A 14,737-nucleotide genomic window follows, 5' to 3' on the forward strand; every position below is an offset into this window, starting at 1 on the left:
CAAGGAAACTGACTATAAAAAAGAAATCTTGTAATTTAATACGAGTACAGCCTTCATGTAACGTGCACTCACATATTACCCACACGACTTTGTTTGCCTCCACAGAGACAGGGTGATGATGTATTCACTCGGGTTATTGGACGACCTCAGCTCTGAGGAATCCCTCTCACTATCGCTGCCTTCACATCATTGCCAGAATGGCTTCAGTCTCAGTGCAAGAATGAATTTAAGGTGTCCGGTGTAAATTATGAAACATCTTTCTGCTTGCAAGGCAGTTTTGTGATATTGTGGTCCTGGATTATATTCAAAGCATACAACCCCAGTGACACACACACACATGCCTGCACACATACACACGTGCACACAATCTTTTTATCACCACTTCCTGTGGCAAGCACTGCTGCCAGGCTATTTTTAGTTCCGCTGCTTGGAAAAATCTACCCGTGGCACAAAAAGATGGCAAGACAAAGATGCCATACAACTGATTTTTAAGTGCCAAGACAGACTGAGTGGACAGACTGTGGCTTTTCAGTAATCTCAGTTTCCTTTTCCTTTTCTTACTTAACAAAGGAGTAAGGTTCACTTTAATTATTATAATTTCAATCCAATCCCTATGCCATTTTGAGAGTATTAAGTATATGCTTTTCAATGATTTTATCCTGAGTTACTCTTAACTAACTTCAGTTAGAAAGATGTATTTGTATGCCTCTAAATGAACTTCACCTCTCCCTTTGGAAGAATTTTCTGTTCGTCCAGCTTAAAGGCGGTTCCGATCTTCCGTCTCACTGTGGGAGGATCCTCTCCTGGATCCAGAGGATATTCCTTAGGAAGCTTTCCTGTCAGCTCCTGCGAATTACAAAAGAGGGACAGGAGGACGTTAGAAAAGAGCGAGAATTCACAGTGATAATGAAACTGAAACACTGGCCAATTTAGTGTTGGAGGTTTCATGGCTAAATTTGACCAGCCTGGTGGCCAATTTTCATTGATTGCACATTCCACCAGTAAGAGCAGAGTGTGAAGGTTTAATTAGCAGAGTAATAGCACAGTTTTGTTTAAAATATGGCAATGCACACAACATTATGGGTCACATATCAGAGTTCAAAAGAGGACAAATTGTTGGTGCGCGTCTCGCTGGCGCATCTGTGACCAAGACAGCAAGTCTCAAGATGTATCAAGAGCCACGGTATCCAGGGTAATGTCAGCATACCACCAAAAAGGACGAACCACATCCAACTAATGAATTATAACTAACTACTAATGAATTATTGTGGCCTAAAACCAGGCGTTTCAGTTTCATTGTCCAACCCCTGTATGTTTGTCTCATAATATATACCATAATTGTATGTTTCTTCATACCGCTTCTCGGATGCAGATGGTCTTGAGTTCCTCCAGTCTCTGTCGCAGCGTTTCCTCCAGAGCTTCTTGCCTGGCCCTCAGTGCTGCCAGCATGTCCTTCTTAGCCGTCTGGGAGCTGTCTGATTCCTGAGAGCCTGAGGGTAAAAACAACACATAACCATGAGGGCAGGAGTCAGGATCATATGTTTGTAGTTGTGGGGACTTCTTTTGAGGCAGATTATGGAGGGGAGGAAGAAATTGTGTGTGCACCTGCTAGCCTTGCAGGATGTTTACAGGGAAGTGAATGGAACATTTTGATAAGGAAACTGAATTTTAGTGGTGTGTTTGTGTGAGGGTTTCAAGGAAGGGGCAGTTTAGGACAAAATCTCTGACGCACACAACCTCCAAGTCCATTAGATGGTGCCAGTCTTGTTTGCAACATGCCTTGCTGAAAAAAATGCAAACACTCCCTCACACACACATTCTCTCCCTCTCTCTTGCTCTCCTGGTGACCCTATGTGGTTTACTGTATGGTCAAACATAGCAACAATATAAAACTAACCACTGCTGCAACAGCTGTAGCAGAACAAAACACCAAATGACTCATTGTTGTTACAAGTTACACTATATTAAAGTTCAGTGTTTTGACATCTATTGTTTTGTAGGTACACAAACCCTAGCCATGACAAAAAGCTAAAATACGCTGCAATAAAGAAGAGCATTGAATACTGCTCATAATAAAAAATACATTCATTTTGGTATAACTGAAGCCAAGAAGCAATGTTTTCGCAGTGCTTCATTTAAAGCCATGAACAGCTTCAAATCGATCGGATAAACTCTTTAATGTGGACCTGGCTGTTTGAACAGCCGCTGTCAGACAGTGATGCACTGGCTGTTGGCTGGCAGAGAGGGGAGATGCGTGGATGTGACACGTTATGTTGCTGGGCAGAGATGACCTCCAGTCAGCAATGGATCATAAAAATCAACACACTGATGCAACACCAAGACAACAAATCACAAGACACAGACAGACATGACACACGCTGTATGATATGTGGTGGGGGCGTAACTAAAAAGAACAGATAGAGAAAAGACAGACTGGGAGTGGACTGTTGAAGACATAAAGGTTTGTGTCTATACTTAGGAAAGAGAGATTGAAGAAGAAACAGACCTGATCAGGAAGATGAGTGATGAAGAAATGAGTTATGACACAATAATTGATTCAGTAAGCTGTGCTATAGTCTAATACTTGTCTCCACAGCCATGACCAGACACACATACTTGCCTCTCCCATCGTAAAGGATGCTAGTTTGGTCTGGTGCATATCATCTGATTAATGCAACAGTAACTAACCAGGTCACAGTGCTTGTGTTTCTTGTCGCTACTGCACAGACTGGGTTTAAAAGGTCATTTTCCCAGTTTCGTCTAATTTTAGTTAAGGTACAGATCTGTCTTTCACATTACTTGTTCAACACAGATAAGCACTGTTTCAAAGGCCATGGCAAAGTTTGACACTGAGCTGCTGCCCTTTTCATTCTTTCACCCACTAAATTTAGAGTGGACAGAGGCCTGTGGAGGATGAGTCTGTATGACATGGAGGGTTGGAGCGGTGCTCTATACATACAGGAAGACAGTGGGTAGGGTGTGTGTACAGTGTGTGGGAGAACATTCGACACAGAATCAGTGGCCTCTTCAGAAGCAGCTGTTTCTGTCTGTCCAGTTTTCAACTATATACACACACACACACACACACACACACACTGACCTGAGGAGAGCAGACTGCCACTGCTGCCACTGATAATCTTGCCCTTGCTGCCCATGTTGGCCAGTTTGGAGGTCTTCAGAGTCCCTGTTTCTGTAAGGTCTATAGCAATCTCACTCAAACTCCGCGCTGCATGGATCTTCGACTAGATAGACAAGAAAAGGCTTTATCAAGACAGTTAACTACAGCAAATACTGACAATGCTTGCACAGTTTGCTGTATTTCTTGTATATTTCCAATAATGTCTATGGTTTGTGGTGTGTTCAGACTTAATTTCGTGTGGGGCTTACTGACCTTGCTCTGTTTGCGGTCCAGATAAAACTGGTGTTGGCTGATCGCCATGGCCCAGATGGACTTGATGAGGGCAGGACACGCGTACCAGGTATGCACAGCGATGCCACTATGACCAAATGTCCTTCTTGTCACCGACGCCCTACAGTAGGAGCGGACACAAGGCCTCCTTATATATGCTGAATACAAAAGATGGCTACAGATTTACAACTGTGAAAACAATCCTGACCAGCTACTCCACCATCACAACCACCACTGTTATAAAACTACTCAAACTAAGAAGAAGAAAAAATATTAGAAGCGTGAGAAAAACCTGACAGATATTTTTTGCAAAGCCACACACGAAGTTCTCCATTGTTTACTCATCCTTATTTAAACACACATCTGGAGCTGAACTACAGACCAGCTCACACTAATGACAGCTTCTTTTAAAGAAAATGCCACTGCTCTCCGTTTCACCCTGTCTCTTTTTCTCCCTTCCTCTGTCTGTAGAATAACACATCACATATATAGCCATGTTAAATAAACACAAGCGAGGTCACTTCCTCTGCAAAATCCCTATCGCTCAGTCATCTATCCTTCTGTGGTCAACTATCAAGAGTTTACCATGTGTGTGTTTGAGAGAGAGCACGTGTTTGTGCATGCATGTGGATGCACAACTGTGTTAATAATCAGCCTATCAATCTGTGTCAGGCTCCACCGAGACATCCCCAATATCTTGCTCTATTGCCAAGACAAATGCTACAACCATTACTGAATTAGACTCCAATCTCTCCTTTCCTGCACTGCTCCACATGTAGTTTCAGTCTTAACACATTCACATATGGCACGGTGGTAATATACAGTCAATGCTACTGGAGTGTGTCCACAGCTGAGGGAAAATTGTATGCCTTCCAAATATTAGCTGTAGGTAGGGCCAGTATGAGATAATGACCATCTAACCAACGAAGAAAAAATTAAACTTTCTGAAAAAATCAAATAAGGTAAGCATCGTAGAAAGTTTATGCTTAAATTTGTAATATAAATTTACCTCCTGGGGTCATGAACTTCCACTGAAAACTTCTTCTCTCTGAAGTAGAGGTTCTCCAACTGACGCCATTGAAACACCTGAGGTTTAGAAGAAACACACACTCTTCAGGGCTGCTCACAAAGGGCATGCTCAGATAAAATTCACACAGCCTTCAATCAAATCCTCTATTCTTCCCTCTCAATGTCCCAGTTTGTTTTGAAAGAAAGTGCAGTTGAGGAGGAGTAAGAAGACGATAGAGAGGAGGGGTTAGGGACAGAGAAAAAGGTGAAGGTAGAGAAGAGGACCTAGTCTGGATTTCTCTGATCAGTTCCAGAGCAGGCAGTCCACAGTGGATCCAAGCACTAGATGACCTCACTCTTGAGAAAGACGGTGTGAGAGGGAGGAGGCTTTCTTTCCTCCGCTAGGCTTTTCTCCTTTTTGTCGTCCCCTTTATGAACTACGAGCTTCTCTTTAAACGAAGCCAAAACCAGCTGGGCAAAAAAGTTTCCCCCAAGACGGCATGTGTATCTTTACTCCTCCCAGAGGCCGGGGAGCAGAAAATTTTCAGATGGCGGGTGTTCACCATCTGTAGGCATGTGCATGTGTGTGTTGCTGGAGTGAAAGTGTGTAATGTTAAGTTTCCTCCTCTCCTGGAGCTTTGCTAGAAGGGTTGGGAGGGGGCGTTTATGCCTCCCCTCCCCCTGACCCCTCCTCCGTCCTCTGGGACTGTGCATCCTGCTCTGGGCTCTGTGGTTGGGAAGTGTGTGTGTTTGTAATGAGGGGTCAGGGGCGGAGTGATGAAGGGGGAAAGAAGCTTTCTGCGGCCCCAGCAACTAAAGTGCCCTTGCTTTGTTTAGTCGGACCTCTGTGCATGCACACACACATTCGCAAAGTCTGAGTCTGTTTCTTGTTAGGGAGAGAGTGTGGGCTGTTTCACAACACAAGAGGGCTGCATCTATCAGCTGGAGGAGACATGAAAAGCCATGAGTGACTATTAGTGAGGAAAGCAAACCTAAGCTCAAAAACTGACAAACAACAGAAAATAAATAAAGAAAGACCCAGGTATAAGGGAGGAAGCTAAAAGAGAGACCACAGCCCAGGAATATTAACAACCTCCGAAAACAATGGACAGAGGGATGAGGGGGAGGAAAGGGAAGGAGTATTATGAGAAAAAACATGTAAACATAGTTTAATGTATGCATTTATGTATCGTATCTGTATTTGTGTGTGTGTGTGTGTGTGTGTGTGTGTGTGTGCGTGTGCACTAGCATAAAGAAAGCAAACTGGTGCTCTTATCAAAAGTGTAGTTGTACCATACATTTTCAATGGAGTGTGAAGTGCTAATGTAGCGTGGTGCTAAATATAGCAGGCAGGGTAGATGGTGTGTGAGTTGGCCACGTGGTCCAGAGCTGTGGCGATAAGATAGGTGTATGTGTTCATGCACGAGCCCAGTGAAGCTACAATTCAGTAGGTTGGCTCTGATATTTCAGGATAAACTGCAGATGCAGTTTATCCTAAAACTGCATCTGCACGTGTGTGTGTGTGTGTGTGCATACTGTTCAGACAAAATGGTCACACAGCAGAACAAGGTGAAACAAAGTCATTCCGGAGTTTAATGTGAATTTGAACTGTTTCAGAAATTTGAAGTCTATTGAACTGCAGATGCTGTTTATCCTAAAACTGCATCTGCACGTGTGTGTGTGCGTGTGTGTGTGTGTGTGTGCATACTGTTCAGACAAAATGGTCACACAGCAGAACAAGGTGAAACAAAGTCATTTCGGAGTTTAATGTGAATTTGAACTGTTTCAGAAATTTGAAGTCTATTGAACTAACACCTGAAGTGAATGGATTGAACATCTGATTAAGACATGCTGACAGCTTCTTTCTAAGATATTCACTGTGTGCTTCTGTTATTAGGGCGGAGGTCGTGCATGTACGTGCACACACTATAATTCCTGTCCCCTTCGACTATGAAACATTTGCGCACAAGTGCACACAAGCAGAGGAAGTGACTGGCCATTATTCAGAACAAAATGGGCGCTCATGTGCACGGAGCCACATCTGTCTTCTGATGATGTCTGTGCCACCAGAGCACACGTGTACTACAGATGAAAAGGTCACATCTGATACAGTGTAGCCTTTTCTACAGTGGGCCCCTGGGGATTAGGGGAAGAATAGAAATTTTAAATAGCACAGGCCAGTGGAACAAAGAGGCCAGGTATTTTTTTCTTTTCTAGAACTAGACCATTGTTTCATCAATGGCCGACAGTTGTCTTCAATACTATATTCAACAGTTGTCATGGAGATGCAGACACTCTCTGGGGGCACTTCCTGCTGTTTGTGTTTTGGTTGTGGTGTTTTGCAAAAACTAATCAATCAGGCTATATGTGCCTATTTCTACAAAGCGAAACAAGCAGAAGTTGAATAAAGAAAGTATTATTTGCAATCCACCAAAGTAAAACTGCATTTATCTGCAGGGAATTAGTATTAATATAAACCAGTTTTCTGCGTTTGACTAAAGCTTCTTATAGCTTCTCTGGTGTTGACAGAAGCTTTCCAAGTTAGCCTTAAGTCAATCAGTCAGGTAATCTCTACCTAAATGGGTCAGAACACACTAACGGAACATTAGCATGGTGTGAGATTGGGTTGTAAACTCACGGCAGTGTGTCTATGTGTGTGTCTGCATGTGGTTTGTGGTGAGAAGAAGGGGGAAGTACTTTACCATCCCCATATAAACATGGAGGGTGTGGTATATGGTCTGCATTTAGAAACAACAGGATTTCCCCTTGTAAAAAGACTAATTAAACACAACTGCCTACAATACGCACCTGTTGCACAGCACAACTTGAAGACACTAATGAATAAAAGAGGTTGTGCATTTAAAACATAAACATTTTTTGTCGTGATTAAAGACAGTAGTTGGTCCACAATATCTCATAATTAGTCACAGTCCTGAAAGTCTGACCAGTGATTACACTCTGAGTCAGTGGTTACTGGTAGTGGACAGGCTGAGTGGTTGACTGATGGCAAAATCTACTGCTCTTCCTTTGGTTTGTTTAAACAGAGATGACTCTCATTACTAACACAACATATGGGAAGCACCTTGTGACCTCCCTGAACATCTCTTCCTGTGAAACACTGAACATGCTCACTAATATGTATACACCTTGTGCGGGTTGTGTAATATGATTATGAAAATGTGTTTTCAAAAGCATTTCTTTCTTGACCATAATGATTTAACACCTAGTCAGGCATAAGACTTGGAGTACAGGGGACTGAAGCAGGAATAAGGCTTGGGTGAGACAGGAAGTATTCATCAGGATGGTCAGAGCTCAGTCCATTTCCTGTGTGTGTATGTGTGTGTGCATTTTTATGAGCAACAGTATTATCAGTTTATGTGTGTGAGAGTGACTTGGCCAATCTGTATGAAGGGAAATGGTCAACCCCATTAACACCCTCTGAGACATGGCTGGATGATAGCGATCAAGGCCCTAAACAAGACTGAGGGTCAGAGGTGAGTTAAAAAAAAAGGTTTCACAGATTATCCTCCAATTGCAGGGACTGGGAAGGGGACCCACAGAAAGGCAGAAATAAAAGCAGGATGCTAAACATTCCAAGACTGGAGGTCTCCCGACAGCAGTGTTAGTACTGTATTGAAAGTGATCTTCCCAAACACAATATCCTGACTCACTGAATGAAAAAATTCAGACAGTGGTGACACAGAAAACACATCTTTCTAAAGCAAGACATTATTTCTATTAATTACAGGCTCATTTCTTAAAAAGTGGGCAAAAGTATCAAGCAGCAAAAATTAAAGTTATCTTTTCCTGTCATACATTTTACACAGCAGCACAACAGCATATTAATAATGTCTTGGTAAATCACAACCTTAGGAATTGATACCAGTTTATGTATCAGTGCTCACTGAAAGGAGAGATGAAAACTGTGCAGAGGACAGTTTGGAGCATCATCTTACCTTCCTTGGTTTGACTTTGTCCTGGTGGTCATACTGAAAGATGCCTTTATAGCTCAGTCCCAACCACCAGGGGATCCCCTGCTTGTCCTAAAACACACAACAAAAGTACCTCAGGAGAACTTCTGCATGTGTGTGGCACTGATAGAGCTCTAAACTCAATCCCAGCTCCAAATCCCAAACTGCCTATGTATTGTGTGTATGTGAGAAAAGAAAAGACAGACTAGTAAAACTGTACCTTTACAGCATAGTAATGCACTCCATATGTGGGCAGAGATTCCACAATGCTCATATAACTGTGAAAAGCAGAAAGACTCAGATACAGAGAACAACACCATCCATACAATGAACAAACATAACCAGAGACACACACACACTTACTTTACAATGGCTTGTCCTCTGGACTGCCCACTGAGCTTCTTGTAATGTTCTATGACCCGGTCTTCACTGTATGAGAACACAATAAAGAGAAAAACAGGCAATTATTAAGAAAAGGAGTGATTGTGCAGTGTTCCTGCTGATTTTCTGGATAATCAACTGGTCTCTCACCAGTAGGCCAGAGATGGGTGCTCCTTTAGGGCTTGGGTTGGCAGAGCAGGCAGCTTTTTCAGGTCAGACCTAGTTGCATCATTACTGGGAGGGAGAAACCATAAGACATGGTTAACACTACGTCTGCAAGAACAATCATTTTCAGCAGCAGGCTCAACAGGTTAAGGCAAAAGCTGACTATGCACATATCACTGAACTGTAGAAAGAGAGCACTTAAAATATTTAGTGTAACAATTTAAAGCAAAACCCAATATTTCCCAGAGCTGTCTTATAAATGAACGTGAACTGTGGAAAAGAACAATGCTTAGAAGGAGTAAATGGCAATGGCCTAAATTAACTTTATTTCAGACACTGGGTGCTGCCTATCTCTGAACATCTGCAGAGTGTTGGAAAGAGAGGAAAGCAAACGGGGCAGTAGAGAAAGATAAAAGGAGCTAACAGCAGGTATAGAGAAGGAAAAGATAAAGCCAAATACAAAGTAAATGAGACAAAGAGGAAAGCGTGCATGCAGAGAGCTAAAGAGATTTGGCCCCAAATTCAGATTTCAGACCTTCAGTGGCTGGAGGTCTTACTATACTCTAATCCCCGATCCTCTCCACAGCCTTCACCAAGGCCCCAGAGGATTGGGGAAAGCCCTGAGAACATGACAGACTATGAGCTAAAGTCCTGGAAGGGATCCATCCCCATCTACCCTGCCCTCTTCTTCTTCGTGTGACTGCAGCTGTGTGTTAATTTGGTTGCTATCCATTCAAGTAACTAATCATTAGGTATATGCAGCTGCATTTTACATGAAGAAAGTTCAGGCGAGAGCTCAGTTTGAACAAATACACTGGATGCACCATGGCATCGACTTGTTTCCACTGCTTGATTCAATCAAGTTATGATTAAAAAACACTGAAACCAGACACACTCATAGAGCTTATTTCATCAAGAAAATTAGTCAAGGAAAATGGTCGGTATTTTACAAAGGCAAATTATTTCACATTTTAGGAAAGTAGTATCCAATGACTCAATAAATTAGTCATAATGTGTATTTTTAGAGCAACAGTGAGAACTGTTGTGAAGTTGTTGAACTGTTGTGAAGCATAATAAGGAATACAGTGTATGGTAACAAAAAGCTATTTAACGGAACAGTCCACAGAGCTTTTAGAGATGGGAGGTGTTGGTGTCGGAGGGTGAAAGGAATGTCTCCACAGTGTGTCACATTCCAGTCCTCTGCAGGATATTGTGTTTATTTACTGCATTCACCGGCGGAAATGAGGTCAGAGGTGATGGGTGCTGTACTGTGTTAGCTGAGCTACAACAAAGAGATGAGAGGATGAGGGGTGACACACATTAAGCACAGCACCATGCAGATGTAGAGCCATATGTAGGGGAGATGTCACATAAAAAGTGTACAAGATTGGAAAGTTCAAGGTTCAAATGTATTATGACATTTTTTTTTAACTGAAGTTGTCAAAGCTCAGAAACAAAGATAGTTCTCAACGATGCACGTCATGACCCAGGGGAGCAAAGAAACAGACAGACCACTGATATCATGTTTAGTGTCCCTCTGTCTGTGCCTCTCCATCCATCATCTATACCCCCTTATTCCTAACCAGGGTCACAGGGATCTGCTGGAGCCTATCCCAGCTCTCTCTGGGTGAAAGGCAGGGGTACACCCTGGACAGGTCACCAGTCCATCACAGGGCCACATAGAGACAAACAACCTCACACACTCACACTCACTCCTATGGACAATTTAGAGTCACCAATCAACCTGACATACATGTTTTTGGACTGTGGGAGGAAACCAGAGTACCTGGAGAAAACCCACACAAGCACAGGGAGAACATGCAGACTCCACACAGAAAGGCCCCTGATGGGTTTCAAACCAGGAACCTTCTTGCTGTGAGGCAACAGTGCTAACCACTAACCCACCATGCTGCTTGAGACAGAATATGTGATACAAAAATTGGTAAAAAGAAGTGGTAGATTTGACATCTGTTTTTCTTTTGGATTCGAATATAAAATCTAAATAACAATCTGAGTTTTATAAAATCAGGTGTGTAGGAGTATATTTATGCTGCTGAGCACAGCTACTTATGTTTCCTGTACATGTTCCTTGTTGGTATCTAAGTGGCTGGAGTCTAAACTGACTGGGTTTAATTAACCTTAATAAACCTGTACACTGCAACACGTTCAGCCATTATTATGAATATAACCTACACTTTCTTACATGCGCATTACACACAATCATTACAAGTTACTCATGTACTTACCTGGTGAAATCACCTTTAGCCTCCTAGAGAGGAAGAGAGAAGAAAGGACAATGCATTTATTAGTGATCACAAATGTGTGTTTATGTTCTGTTTGCATAGATGAATATGCTGTGAGGCCTGTTGTGCTGGAATCTGTGAGAAACATTAAACCTCTGAAGGCCTACAGATACCTGATACTGTACATCTGCACCTGGACAGAGGGTGCACACACACACACGCACACACACACGCACGCACGCACGCACGCACACACACACACACACACCTATACACGTACATAGACAATCTACAGGGAGTGTGTAACATGACCTTGCAGCATCACAGTTAATAGACTGACCTATTCTGAGAAAGGATTAGAAAAAAGAAGAGGGATGGAGCTGAGGAGAAACTTGTGAAATAAACTCTGTGTTACATTAGCACTGACTAACAGAATTTATCTGGTGGCCAAGAAATCACATATCTCTCCTCTATCGACTATCAACCGGTCGAGGCAGATGGCCGCCCAAACAGAGCCTGGCTCTACTGGAGGTTTTTTGTTCCGTTAAAGGGAGTTTTTTCCTCTCCACTGTCACCAAGTGTTTGCTCATAAGGGAATTGTTGGGTTTTTAGTTTTTGTAAAGTGCCTTGAGATGATTTGTATTGTGATTTGGCTCTATACAAATAAAATTGAATTGAATTGAATTGAAATTTGCCTGAAACAAAGATAGCTGAGGTTTTTAGGATTTAAAACCACCTAGCATTACTGTAGATTAGTTTACTGATTACTGCTGTATTAGATAATGTGACTCATGTCATTGTCAATGAGGATCACAGGCTGATGGAGAAATTTTGGAAGAAAACCTAAAAAACTGTTTGAATTTTTTATCTGTTTAACTTTATCTTACTTGTAAAATGTAGGACGCCAACTCGAAGACAACCTCACTGTCCACCTCAATAAGCTCCTGCAAGAAGAAAAGAGAAGACCGGAGCATGAATGACATATTCTCCTGCTGGCATTAAGTAAATAAAACACACACTGCGTCAAGTTCCTTTCATCTTCCTCCTACTACCCACCCCCCCCCCCAGCGAATTTTTCCCTGTTCCCTTCTCTAATTTCATGACCTGTTACAGAACGTTTAGGGGTTGAGGGTATAGATGGATGCTCTGGTTACTGATTACTCAGAACACTTTCCAAAGGTGAAAAAGAAGAAGAAAGGAGGAAGATTTGTGCAATCACATAAGATTGAATGTCTGTGTGAGGGCTGCAGTCAAATTGTTTCTTTAACTGCATGATAATTAGTGTTTTTTGTGCCATGCACTTAAGCATTAACCAACCATGTGCTTAAACATGTGCATGGCCATGCTATGTGTGCACTGAGGGGGAGAAGGAAAGGAGTTAGTGAGCAGTGAGTGGCGGGTCAAGTATGCCAAGAATGTTCCCTTTACAAACCAGCTCTTAATTGGTTTGGAGATCAGACAGCCAGGATGAAACACTAGACAGAACAAACCCACCCTGGGTGTACCACCCATCATGGCTTTAAATCGTCACACTGTGTTTTTGTGCTGCATGTGTCTCATGACACACACCAACACTTACTGCAGACTCTGATCTATTGTGTTGCATCTACTGTTCACATACAACACACTAGTTTGTGATATTTCTTCTCTTGCTCTCTTTCTGCATCTCCACCTCTGGGTCATCAGGGTCATCTGTCACTGGAGCTGACAGGGAAATCATTTGTATTGAGCACTCATGTTTAGCTGATGTTCCTATCAGGGTGACTTCTGATAAATGAGCAGGTAGGGTTCAGGTATCTTCTTCAAAGACATTTTAACAGAGCTGCTGAAAGGACTGGACAAAAGACCTGTTTGTGGGACAGCCGGTCTCTGATCAGGTGGTCACATAGTCACTGTCATTCAACTCTCAGTGGACACTACAGTAAGACACAGACTTGTATATGGTGCTTGAGCTGAGAATCTCTAACAGCAACACCTTCACAATGTATGCTTGAGTTTGCTTTTCATGAAACATGCCACCACTTTTGGCACAGAAGAAAATGGTCTTATGGCAGTCTCACAATCTTCTACAAGGACATTCCTGCTCAGTTATTTTCCTTCAGTTTACACACCCCCTCTTCTGGACTTAACAAATACTTGGCACTGTACACTAACCAGGCTACAATGCATCTATGCTTAAAGGAAGAAAGAGGTCTAATTAAAAAGACATGAGATGGTAACTGTGGGGTTACATAATCTGGTTAACTGAAGAATACATTTTCACCTCACTCTAAGGGAAATATGCAAATGAATTTTTTTGGCTCGATATTTTATGTCAATGACCGAATGTACAAAATATATACTTGCCAAAATACTTCCATGTGCTTTTGGCTTTAGGGCACATTGCTGTTAGTGTGTATTTAAAGGCCTAATTTCAATTTACATTTAACTAAATTTGCTTCAGCACTGACAGATGGCAGTAAATGTGCCAAATTATTTGCTAGTTGCTGGAATGTGGTGCAGCACATAACATGATGGGTAACAGCTGACGCAAATGGTTCATATTTTCTGCTTCACCAAATAAGTGTGGATCACCCGAGTCCAAGCTGGCCTCTGTAGCATCTCATTTAGAACCAAAAATGGGTTATTGAAGGGACATGCTTCTAACAACATACAGCCTGATACTATATTATACTACAGAATAATCCCAGCATTTCAGCCCAGACATAGAATCTAAAAGTCTTAACTAAACTACACACACCTGCAGTCTAAACAACATGTTTCCTTATCACAAGTCAACAGTATAAACAGTATACAGGATGGCAACAAATGAATCATTTACCTTATAGATGATAGACTTGGCATTAAGAAAAAACAGCTCAATAGTGGCATTGTCCTTCAGGTAGGATATACTCTCTATGTAGAACCTGAAACATAGAAGGAAAACCCTCAATATATGTGCAGCAGCAAAGGCAACACTGCCATAAGTTGACCTTGAAGATCTACAAAAAAATCCTGCAAATCAAAAAAAAGGAGATCAGTGAGGTGTTATATATTTGTTTTAGAAACAAAAACGAAGTACACATTTATTGTGTGTGTGTTATTGTAATGTTATGTACAGATGTGACAGTAATATCACAATGACCGAAATGACCACAAGAGGGCACACTCTACCAGAGGCTAACACTGTGTACCAACATCCTTCTGCTTGCCCTTAAATTAATCCTCTTTCACCACAGAGGCTGACAATGATCCATGATTAGTTTGTGGGTGTATGCACAGTCCTCTCCATTCCATGTGTGCAAACACACACACACACGCACTTGCAAACTGAACGTGCACATGATGCACTTCAGACATTGTCTGCCTCTCTGCATCATCAGCACTGTGCAGTGAATCCACATGCGCATACAGTCCTAACACATACACACACACACGCACACGCACACACACACAGACACACACACACAAACGCGCACACGCACTCTCCGTCACATACAGCAGAGAAGCATAGTAACCCACTTCTGGCAGATCGGTGAGCAGGGAACTAACATAATAATGTGGTCTAAATTTAGCTCATG

At 42.2% G+C, this 14,737-nt stretch overlaps 1 protein-coding gene across 10 annotated transcripts in view; it reads right to left on the minus strand.

Annotated features, from left to right (window-relative positions):
- The window catches only part of frmd4a (FERM domain containing 4A), a 55,553-nt gene that overhangs the window by 9,839 nt on the left and 30,977 nt on the right, over positions 1-14,737 (minus strand). For 5 of the 10 annotated variants that reach the window (XM_026311161.2, XM_026311158.2, XM_026311162.2 and 2 more), the window contains exons 5-16: positions 13,999-14,083; positions 12,065-12,121; positions 11,181-11,203; positions 8,920-9,003; positions 8,752-8,817; positions 8,609-8,666; positions 8,374-8,460; positions 4,419-4,495; positions 3,392-3,533; positions 3,101-3,242; positions 1,357-1,490; positions 724-846 (exon numbers count right to left, since the gene is read on the minus strand). In XM_026311161.2, coding sequence (XP_026166946.1) covers positions 724-846; positions 1,357-1,490; positions 3,101-3,242; positions 3,392-3,533; positions 4,419-4,495; positions 8,374-8,460; positions 8,609-8,666; positions 8,752-8,817; positions 8,920-9,003; positions 11,181-11,203; positions 12,065-12,121; positions 13,999-14,083 — 1,078 coding nt within the window. Of the gene's footprint in view, positions 1-723; positions 847-1,356; positions 1,491-3,100; positions 3,243-3,391; positions 3,534-4,418; positions 4,496-4,702; positions 5,158-8,373; positions 8,461-8,608; positions 8,667-8,751; positions 8,818-8,919; positions 9,004-11,180; positions 11,204-12,064; positions 12,122-13,998; positions 14,084-14,737 lie in introns of those variants that run through there. The other 5 variants (XM_026311159.2, XM_026311167.2, XM_026311157.2 and 2 more) reach the window with 3 other exon arrangements.

The sequence above is a fragment of the Mastacembelus armatus genome, chromosome 6, assembly GCF_900324485.2.
Source record: "Mastacembelus armatus chromosome 6, fMasArm1.2, whole genome shotgun sequence".
NCBI lineage: Eukaryota > Metazoa > Chordata > Actinopteri > Synbranchiformes > Mastacembelidae > Mastacembelus > Mastacembelus armatus.